The sequence below is a fragment of the Schistocerca piceifrons genome, chromosome 8 (genome assembly GCF_021461385.2).
Source record: "Schistocerca piceifrons isolate TAMUIC-IGC-003096 chromosome 8, iqSchPice1.1, whole genome shotgun sequence".
In the NCBI taxonomy this organism is placed as follows: domain Eukaryota; kingdom Metazoa; phylum Arthropoda; class Insecta; order Orthoptera; family Acrididae; genus Schistocerca; species Schistocerca piceifrons.
Genome location: NC_060145.1, coordinates 301,175,905 through 301,190,139, shown reverse-complemented (window position 1 = coordinate 301,190,139; position 14,235 = coordinate 301,175,905). Strand labels below are relative to the sequence as shown.

Genomic DNA, 14,235 nt, shown 5'->3' with positions numbered 1-14,235 from the left:
GACCACTCACCATCCGTGCCTCTTCATTGCTTTGCCATATGACTGGAAGCTTACTGATGTCTATGTTTTCGAAACAACACAGTCTTGCTGCCTTTCCAATAACCAGGGCTTCTCCATTTCACTAACATGTTTCCACACAGAAGTACAGTGAGTCTTCTCTTGGACATTTTTCCGCCGTTGCATTTTTCACCTCAAATTGCTAGTGATTTTGAAGGTAGCTTGTGATAAAATAGCCCCATTTCATCGGCATTGAACACGTCTTTCAAGTCATAATTCACAATTAAGTTGGACAGTATTATCTTCCATTCTGCTGATACACTTTCCTGCACACCCATAGCTTCCCCACACACTTTATTCCACACGATGTTTTTCCTAGCTTTGACACTGTCCAGCCATCCTGTGGATGCCTTAAACTCCATAATTCCTAGTTCTTTAGTGGCTTTCAGAGCCTCACTCTGCAACATGGGTCCAGATAAAGGTAAGTTTCTTGCCCGCGCACTTACGAACCATTCTCACACTATTTCATTAATTTCTTCATTTTCGGTCTTCTTCGTCTTTCTTTTCATCAGCCCATGCCCTTTCATCCATTCATCCCAAATCTTATCCTTGTTTCTTAAAATCTCTTAAATTTATGTTTTACCGAATTTGAAGTGCAACATAATTTCAAGCAATGAGAGGTTGTTTCTCTCACTTGCCTCGATTACATTAATCTTTTCGTTAAGTGTTAATGATACATAGTGTTTGTTCGACATCATGTTACTGTATCTCTTAAAGTGCTACAAGTCAACTGAAACTGGCAGAAAATAATGACCTTGCTGAGTAAAATCATTGTTTAATGGAACAATACACACCTTTTATTGCACAGAGTGGCGCGGCTTTAGGTCCACACCAGCAGCACCAAGCTGGACCTCGTTTCTTGATTTTGCACCACTTAACAGAGGTGTTAAAAGTAACGTCCTTGTACAGTAGTAAATAACTGATGAACTGTAATACAGTAGTACCATATAGAGTCTTTTCCTCACTATACAACAAATTATTAAATATGTTATAAGATTTTCTTTCCGTTTCCGCTTTAGGCACGTTCCACTTTATACAAAAAATTAGCACATCAAAGTCCACTGAATGCGTTGGGACTGAAATACTTGTATGGTTTGGGCAGATTTCTGAGTTATACTCATAGTTGTGGGATGTCTACGATGAGTGCAGCATAGTGTCAGTGTGCTGCCTGCAGTGTTGTCCCGTGAGTCCAGCCAGCTCAGCAACTCCTGGTATGGCGACACCGCTGCTGCTGTCATCAAGGCCACTCAAACTGAAGCCAGCTGCACTCTCCCTGGTCGCTGCCTGCCAAGGCGCCACGTCTTGCATTGTGTAGCTGCCTGCAATTCTGGAGGCTGTTACAGTCCCTGGTCCCCACCGCCCTCTGCCCCGTTTGGCCTTCTCTGTCCAACCACGGGATGAAGGTGGTTGTACTGGTCGCCCATGGCCCTCGGCCACTGCTGCTCCCTGGACTGGATTCGAACCCGTGCCCTCCTTGATGCGGTGCCGCAACTTGCTGCTAGTGGTGCTTGCAGGATGGCAACACCCACCATCAGCTCTGGCACCACTGCAGTGCTGCCGTGCCTCCTGCAGTGTATGTATGCCCGGTACGTGAACGTGGCCTGTCATGGACCTACTACAGACCACTGTCACTACCCTCCTTCAGGCAGACCGTGCAATCTCCAAGTACCCGGCTGCCGTTTGGTCCCACCCTGGTGTTGTGTCCCTGGAGGCAGAATACAGCCTGAACAAGTACATAGAAACAAAGTACAGGTTTACATAGAATATTTACAACATTGCTGCCAGACTAGCCCCTATAAGCATAGACCAGCACAGGTCCGACCCAGCCCTCAACTGACCTGGCACACCCCTGAAGGTAAAAGTGCCTGACTATTTATACTACTTTTCCCCTTGCTTCTGACATAGCGTCAGAAAGAGACGGAAATATGGCAGGGGAAAATTCCCATATGTCAGCCACTCACACATCACCACTACCGACTCTGGTCTACTGCCTTGCCTCATACATCGCAATAACTTAAAGCAATGCTGCCTCGCTGTTGCTCCACACCAAACAATCGTACATGCAATACACCGCTGGAGCTTCGCACTATGTTTACTCCTCCTGGCCTACTGGCTGCCGACTATTACCACGCACTACCAGCGGCCCCAGACTTCATAGCCCAACCACGCCTTTACTAAATTTTAACAAAATTACCCCTTCCGACAACTAAGACTAATAGTGAGCAAGTTTTACTGTACCAGTTATTATGGTTTCTCATCCTTCCATTCATGTATGTAGTGTGAGAAGAATGATTGTTTGAATGCCTCTGTGCATGCAATAATTAATCTAATCTTATCCTTATGATCCCTATATGAGGGATTGTAGTATGTTCCTAGAGTCATCATTTGAAGCAGGCTCTTGAAACTTTTTTAATAGACTTTCTCGCTACAGTTTACGGAAGAATGTTCCACTTCAGTTCCTTCAGTATGTCTGTGATGCTCTCCCGTGTAGGAAACGGACCTGTGACCATTCATGGTGCCCTTCTCTGTGTATGTTAAATATCTACTGTTAGTCTTATTTGAGATAGATCCCTCACACTTCAGTAATATTCTAGAACCAGTCAAATGAGCGATTTGTAAGCAATTCGTTTGTAGACTGGTTGAATTCTTGTATCATAGGAATAAAACAAACCTCAAAATAGGGGAACATAATATGTGATGTACCACAAGGTTTGGTTTTGGCTCTGCTCATATTCTTAATCTTCATAAATGACTTTCCAACAACATTAAAGGAGAGTTCAAAATGTGTGGTGTTAGCTGATGACACAAGCATATTGAACAAGGATCAAAGTTAATCTTAGCATACACAGACCAGATGAGAACTGAACAGGCACACAAATAGTTCACAGCAAATAGTTTCAAATCCTAAGTCTTCCTGGCAGAGCAAAACAATGTGCCAGACCAAGAGCCAACCTCAGGACCTTTACAAGAAGTTCCATATCAGTGCACATTCTGCTGCAGAGTGAAAATTTCATTATGGAAACATCCCCCACACTGTGGCAAAGCCATGTCTCTGCAATATCTTTCCCTCGAGGGGTGCTAGTCTTGGAAGTTTTGGAGGAGAGCTTCTATGAAGTTTGGAAGGTAGGAGATGAAGTACTGGTGGAAGCAACACTGTGCAAATCCATCTGGCGAATTAGTGCTGGGGTCTGGTGTGCCAGCCAGTCTGTGGATGGTTTTTAAGGCAGTTTTCCATCTGCCTCAGTAAATGCAGGCTGGTTCCCCTTATTACGCCTCAGCTGTACTACGTCAGCGATTGCTGCACAAACACTATCTCTACGTATGCGCTCATCAGAATTATTCTACCCTGCAAACATTTGGGGTTACACTCATCTGGTGTGAGATGTTCCTGGGAGTGGAAGGGGGGGGGGGAGGGGGGAGGAGTCAACGGCGGACCGAACCACATGATAATAACCCTGGGTTCAGTGTGGGGCAGCGGTGGGGTGAGTGAACTGTTGTAGCCTTTTGCTCGGTTGTGAACCACTGAGGGCTACAGTGGGGACAGAGCCTCTCTGTCGTTTCTAGGTCCCCAGTTCAATACAATACAATGAGAACTGAACATTAATGATCACACTCTCAATAAAATGTTGTGTGTAACAGTGCTTGGGGTCCAGGTGTACATCAAGCCAAAATGCACTTAACACATGTGACTAACCAAGAAGATAATCTCAGTGTGTTTTGCACATAGAAATACTTCTCACAGTTTTTTGTTAAAAAAGGGCAAAATAAAAGTTATCTACTATGTTCTTTACCAAATTTATCTATCCAGTTCTTTATCTGGTAAACTGGAAAAAAATATTAGATTTCCATATTATATTCTACTCTAAAACATATCACTTACTTTGTTTGCCAGCTGTTAATTGCAAAGCAAAGACCAATTTCTGTATCCAGAGGTAAGAACTGTTCACAGCAGTGGAAAGTGATACCATTCCATGTACAATTAAATATGAGACCATTACATGGTGTATGAAACTGAAAAAAGTGACAACAATCACAATAAATCTTACATAACTGAACAATAAAAAAGAAATTAGTGTTATCTGCCTTATTTGAAATTAAGTGAAATCCCACAATAATGTCTTTTTATACTTATAATTTTTTCCTGTAAATAGGACTGACTTTGATTGCTGGATTTAGTCATCTGTACATACAATGCACATGGTCTATGTTCCAACAGGCGAGAAAAGATTCACATTTGTAATAGGCTTGCCTCTTTTGTACATATGGTGAAAATGGGAAAAATAACTTAAGTGTAAAAATAAGGTAACTGGGTAGAGAAAAAAATCTACTCCCTAAGCAGCAGCATAACACACACATAAAAGATTATAACTATACAAGCTTTCAGAGCCAGGTGCTCCATCTATGTGCACGAAAATCAGTACTAGAAAAGATGTAGGGGCATAGTGTTGAAGAAAGAGCCACTGGCTCTAAAAGCTTGCCTAATTATAATCTTTTATGTGTGTGTTCTGCCATTGCTTGGTGAGTAGATTTTCTTTAGCTATCCAGTTAACCTTATATTTTGAAAAATTGATTGTTTTAGTTTTTATATTAGCCCATGTAGCCATCATTCCTTCTTATGTAACCTTCTTGTCAACCTTTGTTGTCGTCTGTCTTGTTCAAACTATCATATGTTTTCTACCTTATGTGCTAATCCATTTGCTTATTTATCTGTACCATCATCTTTAATCAACATTTTTCCCCTTCATCTTTTCTAGTACTGATTTCCATGCACATAGATGGATCCATTTTTATTTGAATATAAGAATTCCATTGTTATTTATGAATTTGCATATACCAATTTATGGTTCACTGCACTGCAGGGCCTTCTTCCGATCATCTGTCACCAATCTATTCACAAATGTGATGGCTATTTTCTTTCCCACCCTCCTTTAAATTGCTTATACATAATTCTCTCACATTTTTGTGCATTTGTTTTTTGACAAATCACTTTCATCGACTTTTACTGCTGTCTCCTATATTAGTCTACTTTAATCAATAAGCTAAGTATTTTACATTTTCGCCTATGACTTTCTCTTTCTGATTACCCAGTTTACAAAATTTTGTATCTTTTCACGACTTTCCCAACCGATTTTCCCCCCAAATCATTTTTTATTGTACAATATAGCCCACTTTTCTGGTGAGAAATTCTCATCCACTTATTACCTCTTGTTAAACATTGTCTGCTCTAACAACGTCGTATTATGAATTTTTTCTGATTTTTCACGAATTTTTTCCTTTCTTTTCTTCCATTTTTCTATCTTTTTTTCACCCTCTGCTTACCTTATTTGTCACTCCCATGATTTCTAACAATTCAAACTGTTCTCTCTTGCTATAATGAATCCCATCGCATGTTACATCCATTCTTTTCAAAAACACACTTAAGCACTACCAAAACTAAGGTCCCACATTCTGTTTTTTGAAACCTGCTTGTCCCTTGGAGTTGCTCCGAAATGCTCAACATTGAAAGTCCCTATTTCTGGATGTAACCTTCTCTACACCAGGCCCTTTTACAGTTTCAAAAACAGCAATCTCTTGCTCTTACCTGGCTAATCTGTGACATATATGCCTTGTCAGCCAATTTTCACCAGACTTCTCTCATTGTACAAAATCCTGCAGTTGTCTGCCCCTCGTGTTTCCTTGGATGATAGCAACTGCCAAGCCAACTTCAGACTACAACAAAATGCCAGACTTCACCTCAAAAAGCTATCCCACCTCCTCCTAAACTATCTGAACAGTGGTATTTCCCTTCCTGTCCCTCTGCAGCTCCATAAATAGCCACACCATCAGCCACCACTCCTCTCATACAAACCTCCTTACAATTCCACAGCCTTCACCAGTGCCTCCCAGACCAAGAATAACCCATAATCACAAGAACTAGTTAGAACAGTACAGTGTCCTCAGCCTCTTGTCTAAAGCACTCTCCCCTCCTGGGTCGCAGTTTCAGCTCTAAACCTGCATTTGATCGTGCTGCTGTGGTCAAGGACCTACTTTCCTGCACACATAGTGTCAACTGGAAATATCGCTTTGCAACCCAATCCCAAAACCTCTCCAACAGCAAACGTGACATTGAACCCTGGCTTGCCAACTTGATCCATGATTACCACCACCACCACCACCACCGCAAAATCATCCCTTACAAACCTGCCAAGAATTCCTCACATCCAGCATTTCTTCACAACCCTTCCTCAGGTCCCTACATGACCTTAACCTGTTCTCTACAGAGCTCCAGGCTCTATATTTCCAAAAAGCTGATGACTCCATCGTTATCCTCCCAGCAGACAAAGGATCTACCACTGTGTTACTTGACCAAAAGGAGTATGTTAGTGTATGTCTATGCCAGTTGTCTGACACCTCTACATACAGTGTCTGCCATCAAGATGCCATCCCTGTGATTCAAACTGACCTTAAACTCCTTAAAACCTCAGGTCCCTCACAAGGACTAACTCATCAATCCATAGAACTTCTCACTCCATCCAAACCAAGCATCCCCACTTTTTACCTTCTTCATAAGATCCACAAACCCAATCATCCTGGCCATCCTTTAGTTGCTGGCTTCAAAGCACCACCGAACGTATATCTGCCTTAGTTGATCAGCAGCTGCAACCCATAGTACAAAGACTTACCTCCTATGTTAAAGATACCAACCATTTCCTAGATCGTCTGAAATCTGGCACACTTCCGTGACACACCTTGCTTGTCACCATTGATGCCACCTCCCTCTATACCAATATCCCCCACATACATGGTCTGTCTGCTGCTGAACATTTCCCCAGTCAGGCCCACCTGATTCCAAACCTATGACATCCTTCCTACTCACCTTAATTAACTTGATACTTACCAACAAGTACTTCACCTCTGAGTGGCAGACATACAAACATCAGGGGCATGACCATGGGAACCAGGATGGCTCCTTCCTATGCCAATCTTTTCGAGGGTCACTTGGAGGGGTCTGTCCTGGGATCCATAAGTCTTCAGCCCCTGGTTTGTTTTAGGTACATTGATGACATCTATTCCATATGGATCCATAGTGAGGCTGACATGTTAATATATTCTCCCAATTAAATCTCACATGGTCATATTCTGAATCCTGTGCTACTTTCCTTCATGCTGATCTCATCCTCAGCGAAGGCCAGCTACACACTTCTGTCTGCATAAAACCTACTAACAAACAACAGGACTTACATTTCGCAGGTGCCATCCTTTTGTGTCAAACATTCCCTCCCATACTGCCTTGGCAGTCAAAGCAAACATATCTGTATGGATGTGGACTCTTTACAGCAATGCACCACCATTCTCACCTCAGCCTTCACTGGACATAATTACCTCACCAGCCAATTTAAAAATAGATTTCCCGGGCCATCACATTCAATCTCAGTACTGCTGGTACCTCCAAAGAACAACTATGGAGTACCCTGTTGCAAGAAGTGCCCTATGCAGCCTCCTACAACCATCTATACCTGCCCTGTAACTGGCAAAACGTATACTATGAAAGGGAGAGCCACCTGTGAGATGACTCATGTCATATACCAACTGTTATGTAAACACTGTTCAGCCGTTTGCATCAGCATGACTACCACAGATTATCACTGACAATGAATGGGAAAGGTGGAGAGTGTATACTAGCAACAGGCAATATACTGTTGCAGAGTATGCTCTACAACAAGACAATTATGACCTCGATGCCTGTTTCACCACACGTGCCATCTGGATGCTTCCCCCAGACACCAGTTTCTCAGATCTCTGCAGATGGGAACTAGTGTTACAACATGACCATGGTTCTCACCACCCACCTGTCCTTAATTTATGTTCATTTCTTCCACCCCAGCATTTCTTAACAGTAACTACTCAGTTCTTCATTCTGTTTTAGTTTCCTACATCTTTTATTTTCTTACCTGTCTATTTTTTGTTGCCTTTCTCCCTCCTCTGTTACATACAAGCATTTAGCTTTTCACTCTTATTAACTTGTACATGATGTTAAAACAGTAATATATGTCTTGCAGATTACCCTGTCTTCCACCATTAAGCTCTCTGGTTTTCAAATCTCACGCGGTGCAGTCCCCAAAATCAGTCTTTCCTTCTCATCCTGACTCGTAAGTCTCCCTGACCTGCAGTTCTGGGTGACTTTCCCAAAACCTACCCCTTTTCCTAAACCTCTCCAGCGCTTTTCCTTCACCCCTCTACATTCCCTTTCAACCCTTGTGCCTGAAGAAAGGGTCACTGGCTCCAAAAGCTTGCCTAATTATGAACTTTTTATGTGTGTGTTCTGCTGTTGCTTGGTGCGTGAGTTTTTCATCTACTCAGTTAACTTATTTAGTTGAAATTGATTGTTTTCATTGTTATAAGTATAGAAATAAAGCATACACAAATGGACAAACAGGTAAAATGTTACTGTTTTGAACTGAAAGCACCAAACAAGAACAGACAATTATGAGCCTATAAGTAAGCAAAAGCAACACCCCTATCAGTACCAAATTGAATTTCAAAGCAGCAAATACAGTAACAAGGCAATCATTAATGGATAGATGAGTGAAAAAAGACTGTAATAAAATGGATATTGTGAACAATGGAAGAAAGGCAGAATGCCACATCTAATGAACCAACAAACCAAACCTGGAAAAACTCAGGATTTTTTTTCCCCACTGTAGACACTAGCACAAAAAAGTGAGGTAAGTGATCAAGCAAAAAGTAATACATTTCCTATATCTAATTTTAAATTGCTCCAGCAAAATGTTCAATCTCTGTTCAATAAAGTAGAAATAATATTAAATGATGTGAATTGTACCTCTGTGCTATGTTTCACTGAACACTGGCTTAAGCAAGATATATTAGACTTGACATATCCCTCTCAGTTTAAACTTGCAAGCATGTTTTGTAGGAAAACATTGAGTCATGGGGGTGCCTGTGTATATGTTAAAGAAAATGTTGAATTCAGCAATGTAACTAAATATCATAATAATATCATAATGTGTCCAGTGAAACAGATATAGAACTCTCTATAGTTGAATTACCAAGGCAAAACAAAATTATTATTTGCATGTAGAGGTCACCAGATGGAGATAAAGAAGTGTTTTATAATCGCATGGAGCAAGATTTTAAGAAATTCGCTCCCCCCCCCCCCCCCCCCCACAAAAAAAAAAAATCCTCAAAATCCAGTAAATTCAGTGATGATATAAATTTAATTCAGCACCTTCTGTGTCCATCACTGACTTAGGTTTGATAAATACAAGTAAATATACCCATAACACAAAAGTGGTGAACACAGATTTTAGTGATCACTCTGCTCAAATTCTTACCATGAATATTGCAGAAAAGTAAAAATTCCGTGGAATAAAATGCACTGTAAGGAACTACAATACAAAAAGAGTGAAATATTTTTGTTTTCTCCTGAAGGGGGCAAACTGGAATGAAGTACAGAGCTGTAATGATACTAATGAAAAATATGATAAGCTGATGGCCACATTTAAGCATTTTTTATACAATAGCTCTTCCCAAGAAAAGAAGCACATTTAGCCCTGTTCAAAAACAGATAAGTGGAATACAAAAGAGATTAAGATATCATACGAAAATAAGGGAGATTATATGAGTATTCAAAGCAAATTACTAGTCCAGATTTTATTACCCACTACAAAAGATACAAATAAATACTAATTTAATAATAATTTTTAATTGTGCCTGTCTGCAACTTGACATGTTTTCTTTATGATAAGTAGCAATCTGTCATTTCCTATATTGTTGAAATATTAACACAAGTAATTTAAAAAGCAAAAGACTACAAAACTACACACTAATGTGTAATGCTAGAAAAAAATCTGAAGCAACCCGGCAGATCATAAAAAGAGAAATAAGTGCAAGGTCAGATAATCACAACAATATAGATCTGTTTGTGAATAACAATAAGCTAACTGACCTGAAACAATTGGCTAGTGATTTCAACTATTATTTCTCAAACATAACACAGCAATTGGTAAATATACATCAGCACAAACAGCCAAACAATAAGAGTTCACAGTCAGATCAAAACATTCATGCAAATAGATCATTCATGTATCCACTAACATTATTGTATAAAATTATAAAGGGATTAATTAATAAATGTTCAGTGGGTGCTGGTGAGATAGTCCAAACTCTGCTGATCGGAAAAAAGGAAATCATCCAGCATCATGGAAGCTACATCAATTTGCCTCATAGAACAACAGCAGCAGCTGCAACAACAACAGGAGGTAGAGTTGTTACTGAAACTGCTTTTGTCAAGGGTATTACCAGACACAGTTTTCCTACTCAGAAAATTAGCAACACTATCAGAGTCAGTTTCCCTCTCATTTAGGACATACGCACACTGTTAGCTAACTACTCTCCCCAAAGGTATCATTTGATTGCCTCAACGCTAAAATTCCACCAATATCACAAACTTCTGCAACAGTCATAACATTCCTCCATAACTGATTTGCAAGAACAGAGCTGCAAATGCGATTTCACCTGCACAAACTTGGGATGGAAGGCTTCTTCGCCTTGATTCCCAGTGTTGGTGTTCTGCTGGCTCCCGTCATTAGAGGATATCTTTCAAATTGCACAGTTCTTCAGAATCCCCCAGGGGGCTAATGAATGCTTCATGGCAAGACCACAAGTTGTGGTGGCCCAGACACCACAGTGAGCTCCACCCACACAAAGCATACACAGGGTGAAACTCAGACAATAGTAACATTGTGAGTCACCAATATCATACATATCCATGACATCTGAATCTCTGATCACACCTTGTCACTGGGTACAGAGGCAATGGACACTGTTGCCACAGTTTCATTGAATAATTGGCTTTCCAGCATTTTGTAGCTGTTGGGGACAGTTCTGTTTCCCTTCTTCATTGCCACAGCCTACAAGCAAATCACATGACCAATTTGTCATTAATCACCTTTCAGTTACCAACATTTTTTGCTTGGACACAGTTACATCATTTGGGTTTTCCAGCTTTGATGAGGTCTAGCTTATTTCAGATGCAGTCCAGTCCAGGGCCTGAACCATCTCAGTACTGCATTCACACCTATGTTTAAATCAGATGTGGGATGTGTTCAGACGTCTAGGCTTACATCACCCTCCGCCCAGACACGTCATCTTGATTCTGCCATGCGAGACCAACTCCAGTCACCCTACATGCAGAAAGCAAACAAGAGCTCAGCTGGAAAATTCAGGAGGCTGGGGTAGTCAAGCCCATGAAACCAATGCATGGGACACCTCACTAACGATCATGCAGACCATCTGGAATCACTCTATAGCATGTATAAATGTTCAATTTAAACTTTTTGCATTTGATATGGCATTCATAATAATAAGGAAGTTTGAGAGAGATTAATAATTACACTCCACTCTCATTACTTACCTCCTTCTTGAAGGTACTGAAAAAGCTTGTGATTGCAAGAACCATAACACATCTCTCTCAAAATAAGACATTTAGTCTCAATTTGAATTTCAGAAGGGGCTCTCCACAGAACACACTATTTTTCAATCCATGAAATAGCCTTTGCAAATTTTAAATGACAAGACAGTGAGGTAGAGAGGGAGAAAGCAAGACCGTAATTAAATGTAAATCATTGTATGGATAAATGGTACCTCAAGACAATAATTTGGATGGTCAGCATGATGCCAACTCAGAAAGTTTATTATAGTTGAAAAACTAATTCCTTCCATACAGCAGGGAAAGGCCACAAATATGATCAAGTGAACATGCAAATAACTAATCAACTTTGAAAATATAATGTAATTGGATAGATGAAATATCTACTTGTCAAGCCATGACAGGAGAAAACACATATTAAGATATTGAAATTTACAAGCTTTCAGTGCTATTGGCTCCTTTTTCTGGTAGAGGGTTTGAAGGGAAAGAAAGAAGGGTGAAAGAAATGGACAGGTGAAGTTTAGGAAATTGGGAGAGTTCAGAAAAGCCATCCAGGTGAAAATGTCTGTCTGGGTTGACTTTCCAGCTCTGAGTTTGTGTTGTGAGCCATTTATCAGCCTTTCTTTATTTAAGAAAGCCGATAATCTTCTAAGGAGTATTTTTTCTGTAATTCTACTGAAGTCTGACAATACTCAAAATGGTCTATAATTGCCAATTTCATGTTTTGCATCCTTCTTACATAGAGGTGTTACTCTTAACATTTTTAGTCTATTTGGAAATACACCACTCTCAAATGATGAATTTACTAAGTGTATTAGTGTTTCCACAATATGTTGTACTAGCTTTGATGAGAGCATTCTTCAAAAGAAGCACTAGTGAAACAATTGAATTCACAACATCCAGAGATTTATGTCACTATATGACACTATCGTTCATTGGGAGAGGTGCATATGGGGCCTGATGATGGCATAGTGGAATGCTGAAACTGGTAGCCTTCAAAATAAAATAAAATAACTCCACAGTTACATGGCTGTTGGAGAATTTCATTGATATTGGCAAGCTCCTCTGTATGGTGAGTAGCAATTTATCCTTTTCATAATTTTGTCGATTTTAAGTTATAACAATAATGGAAATTCCTGGATAGAACATGTAACAGAAAACAGCAGTCACACTAGCCTTCATGCACTAGCTCTTTTTCCAGCAATAGTACATACATTCACACACTCCCATGGCCATTGCAGACTAATTATCCATACCTGATTATTGAAAGCAGTTCCCTGCTTTGATGGAGGTGGGAAGTGGGTAGGGAAGGGCGTAAGGAAGGGCTGGAGGGAAAGAGGCAGGCCTTCAGACAGATGACTACATAGTCACACAACAAGATGAAAAATGTAGAAGATACACAAAAAAAGGATGTAGGAAGAGGGCGGGGGGATTGAGGGGGAAGGGGGAGGGAGGGGAAAGGAGAGAAAGGTGCCTGCATGGCAGTGGGGGGAGAAGTAGACTGGTAGGAGAAGGCAGTGCATGATCTAGATGGAGAAAGAGTGCTATGGATAGAAGAGAGAAGGGAAAAGGCAATGTGAGGCAGAGGGAACAGGTTAACAGAGGTCTTGGGCAGGGATACTGTGAGATTGTACAATGTGTTGGAGAGACAAATCTGTGGATGGTGAGGCTGTACAGAAGAGATTTTTTGACGTGGAATGTGTGACAGCTGACAGAGTAGGGGTATCATAGCTGGTTGGTGTGCTTGATATGGACAGATACCTTCATGATTTGTACTCATGGAAAGGACAATCTTTGCTCTTTGCTCCACAGCCTCAGCACCTATTGCCAAATCTGCTTCATCTGAATGTAGAATGCAGTTTATTTGTCTCATAATGTACAGTTACAAATCAAAGATTTTTGTACTGGAGACACATTAAATTACTTTAAAAAAATAAGGTTATAATAATTAACATATTTCAGCAGGCATGAACAATTTAACAAGAACATATATAACACTTAAAAAATGGTCATTTAGCATTGAAATCATGTGCACACACAATAATTTAAATTTATCTGTTGCTTTATATTCAGGTATTAATATTATTTTCACACACCATTTCAAACAGGACATAACATTTTGTTTGCTTAAGTTGGAGATGTATGCTCATATTTGTATGTTGATTAATTTTATCTGTGAAGAAGTCCATATAAACATGATTGCCTCTCTTATCGTTGTTCTTAATGGTATCATGTTACTCATTAACTTGTTGACAATAAATTACATTTTAAAAATTTGTATACAGTGGAAGTAATTGAAATTAGATTTTCTGCATAATAAATTTTTCTATAACTTCAATTAAGTGATGCATTTTGAAAATTTTGAAAGAATTTTTTTCATAATTTAATGCAGAAGTATTGTTGAAGTAAGAGCTGAAGTTTAGCAATGTGTCAGTGAGGGTGAAATATATGTATTATACTGTCCTTTATGTTTTATTTCTATTATCACTTAACCTGTATAGAGAAAAGAAAACTATAGACTGACTAAATTTAGTTTCTCATTTAATATTGAGAAGTATCAGTCAATGTAGTGAAATTTGTGTTTTGTGTGTTTTTTGTGTGTTGTGTGTGTGTGTGTGTGTGTGTGTGTGTGTGTGTGTATGTGTGTGTGTGTGTGTGTGTGTGTGTGTGAGAGAGAGAGAGAGAGAGAGAGAGAGAGAGAGAGAGAGAGAGAGAGAGAGAGAGATTTTTTAAAATTATTATATTAGACA

At 39.9% G+C, this 14,235-nt stretch overlaps 1 protein-coding gene across 1 annotated transcript in view; it reads right to left on the bottom strand.

Annotated features, from left to right (window-relative positions):
• Nucleotides 1-14,235, bottom strand: part of LOC124711844 (sodium channel protein Nach-like) — a 158,680-nt gene that overhangs the window by 97,062 nt on the left and 47,383 nt on the right. The window contains exon 4 of the mRNA XM_047242069.1: nucleotides 3,938-4,068. Within this exon, the coding sequence (XP_047098025.1) occupies nucleotides 3,938-4,068 (131 nt within the window). The remainder of the gene's footprint in view (nucleotides 1-3,937; nucleotides 4,069-14,235) is intronic.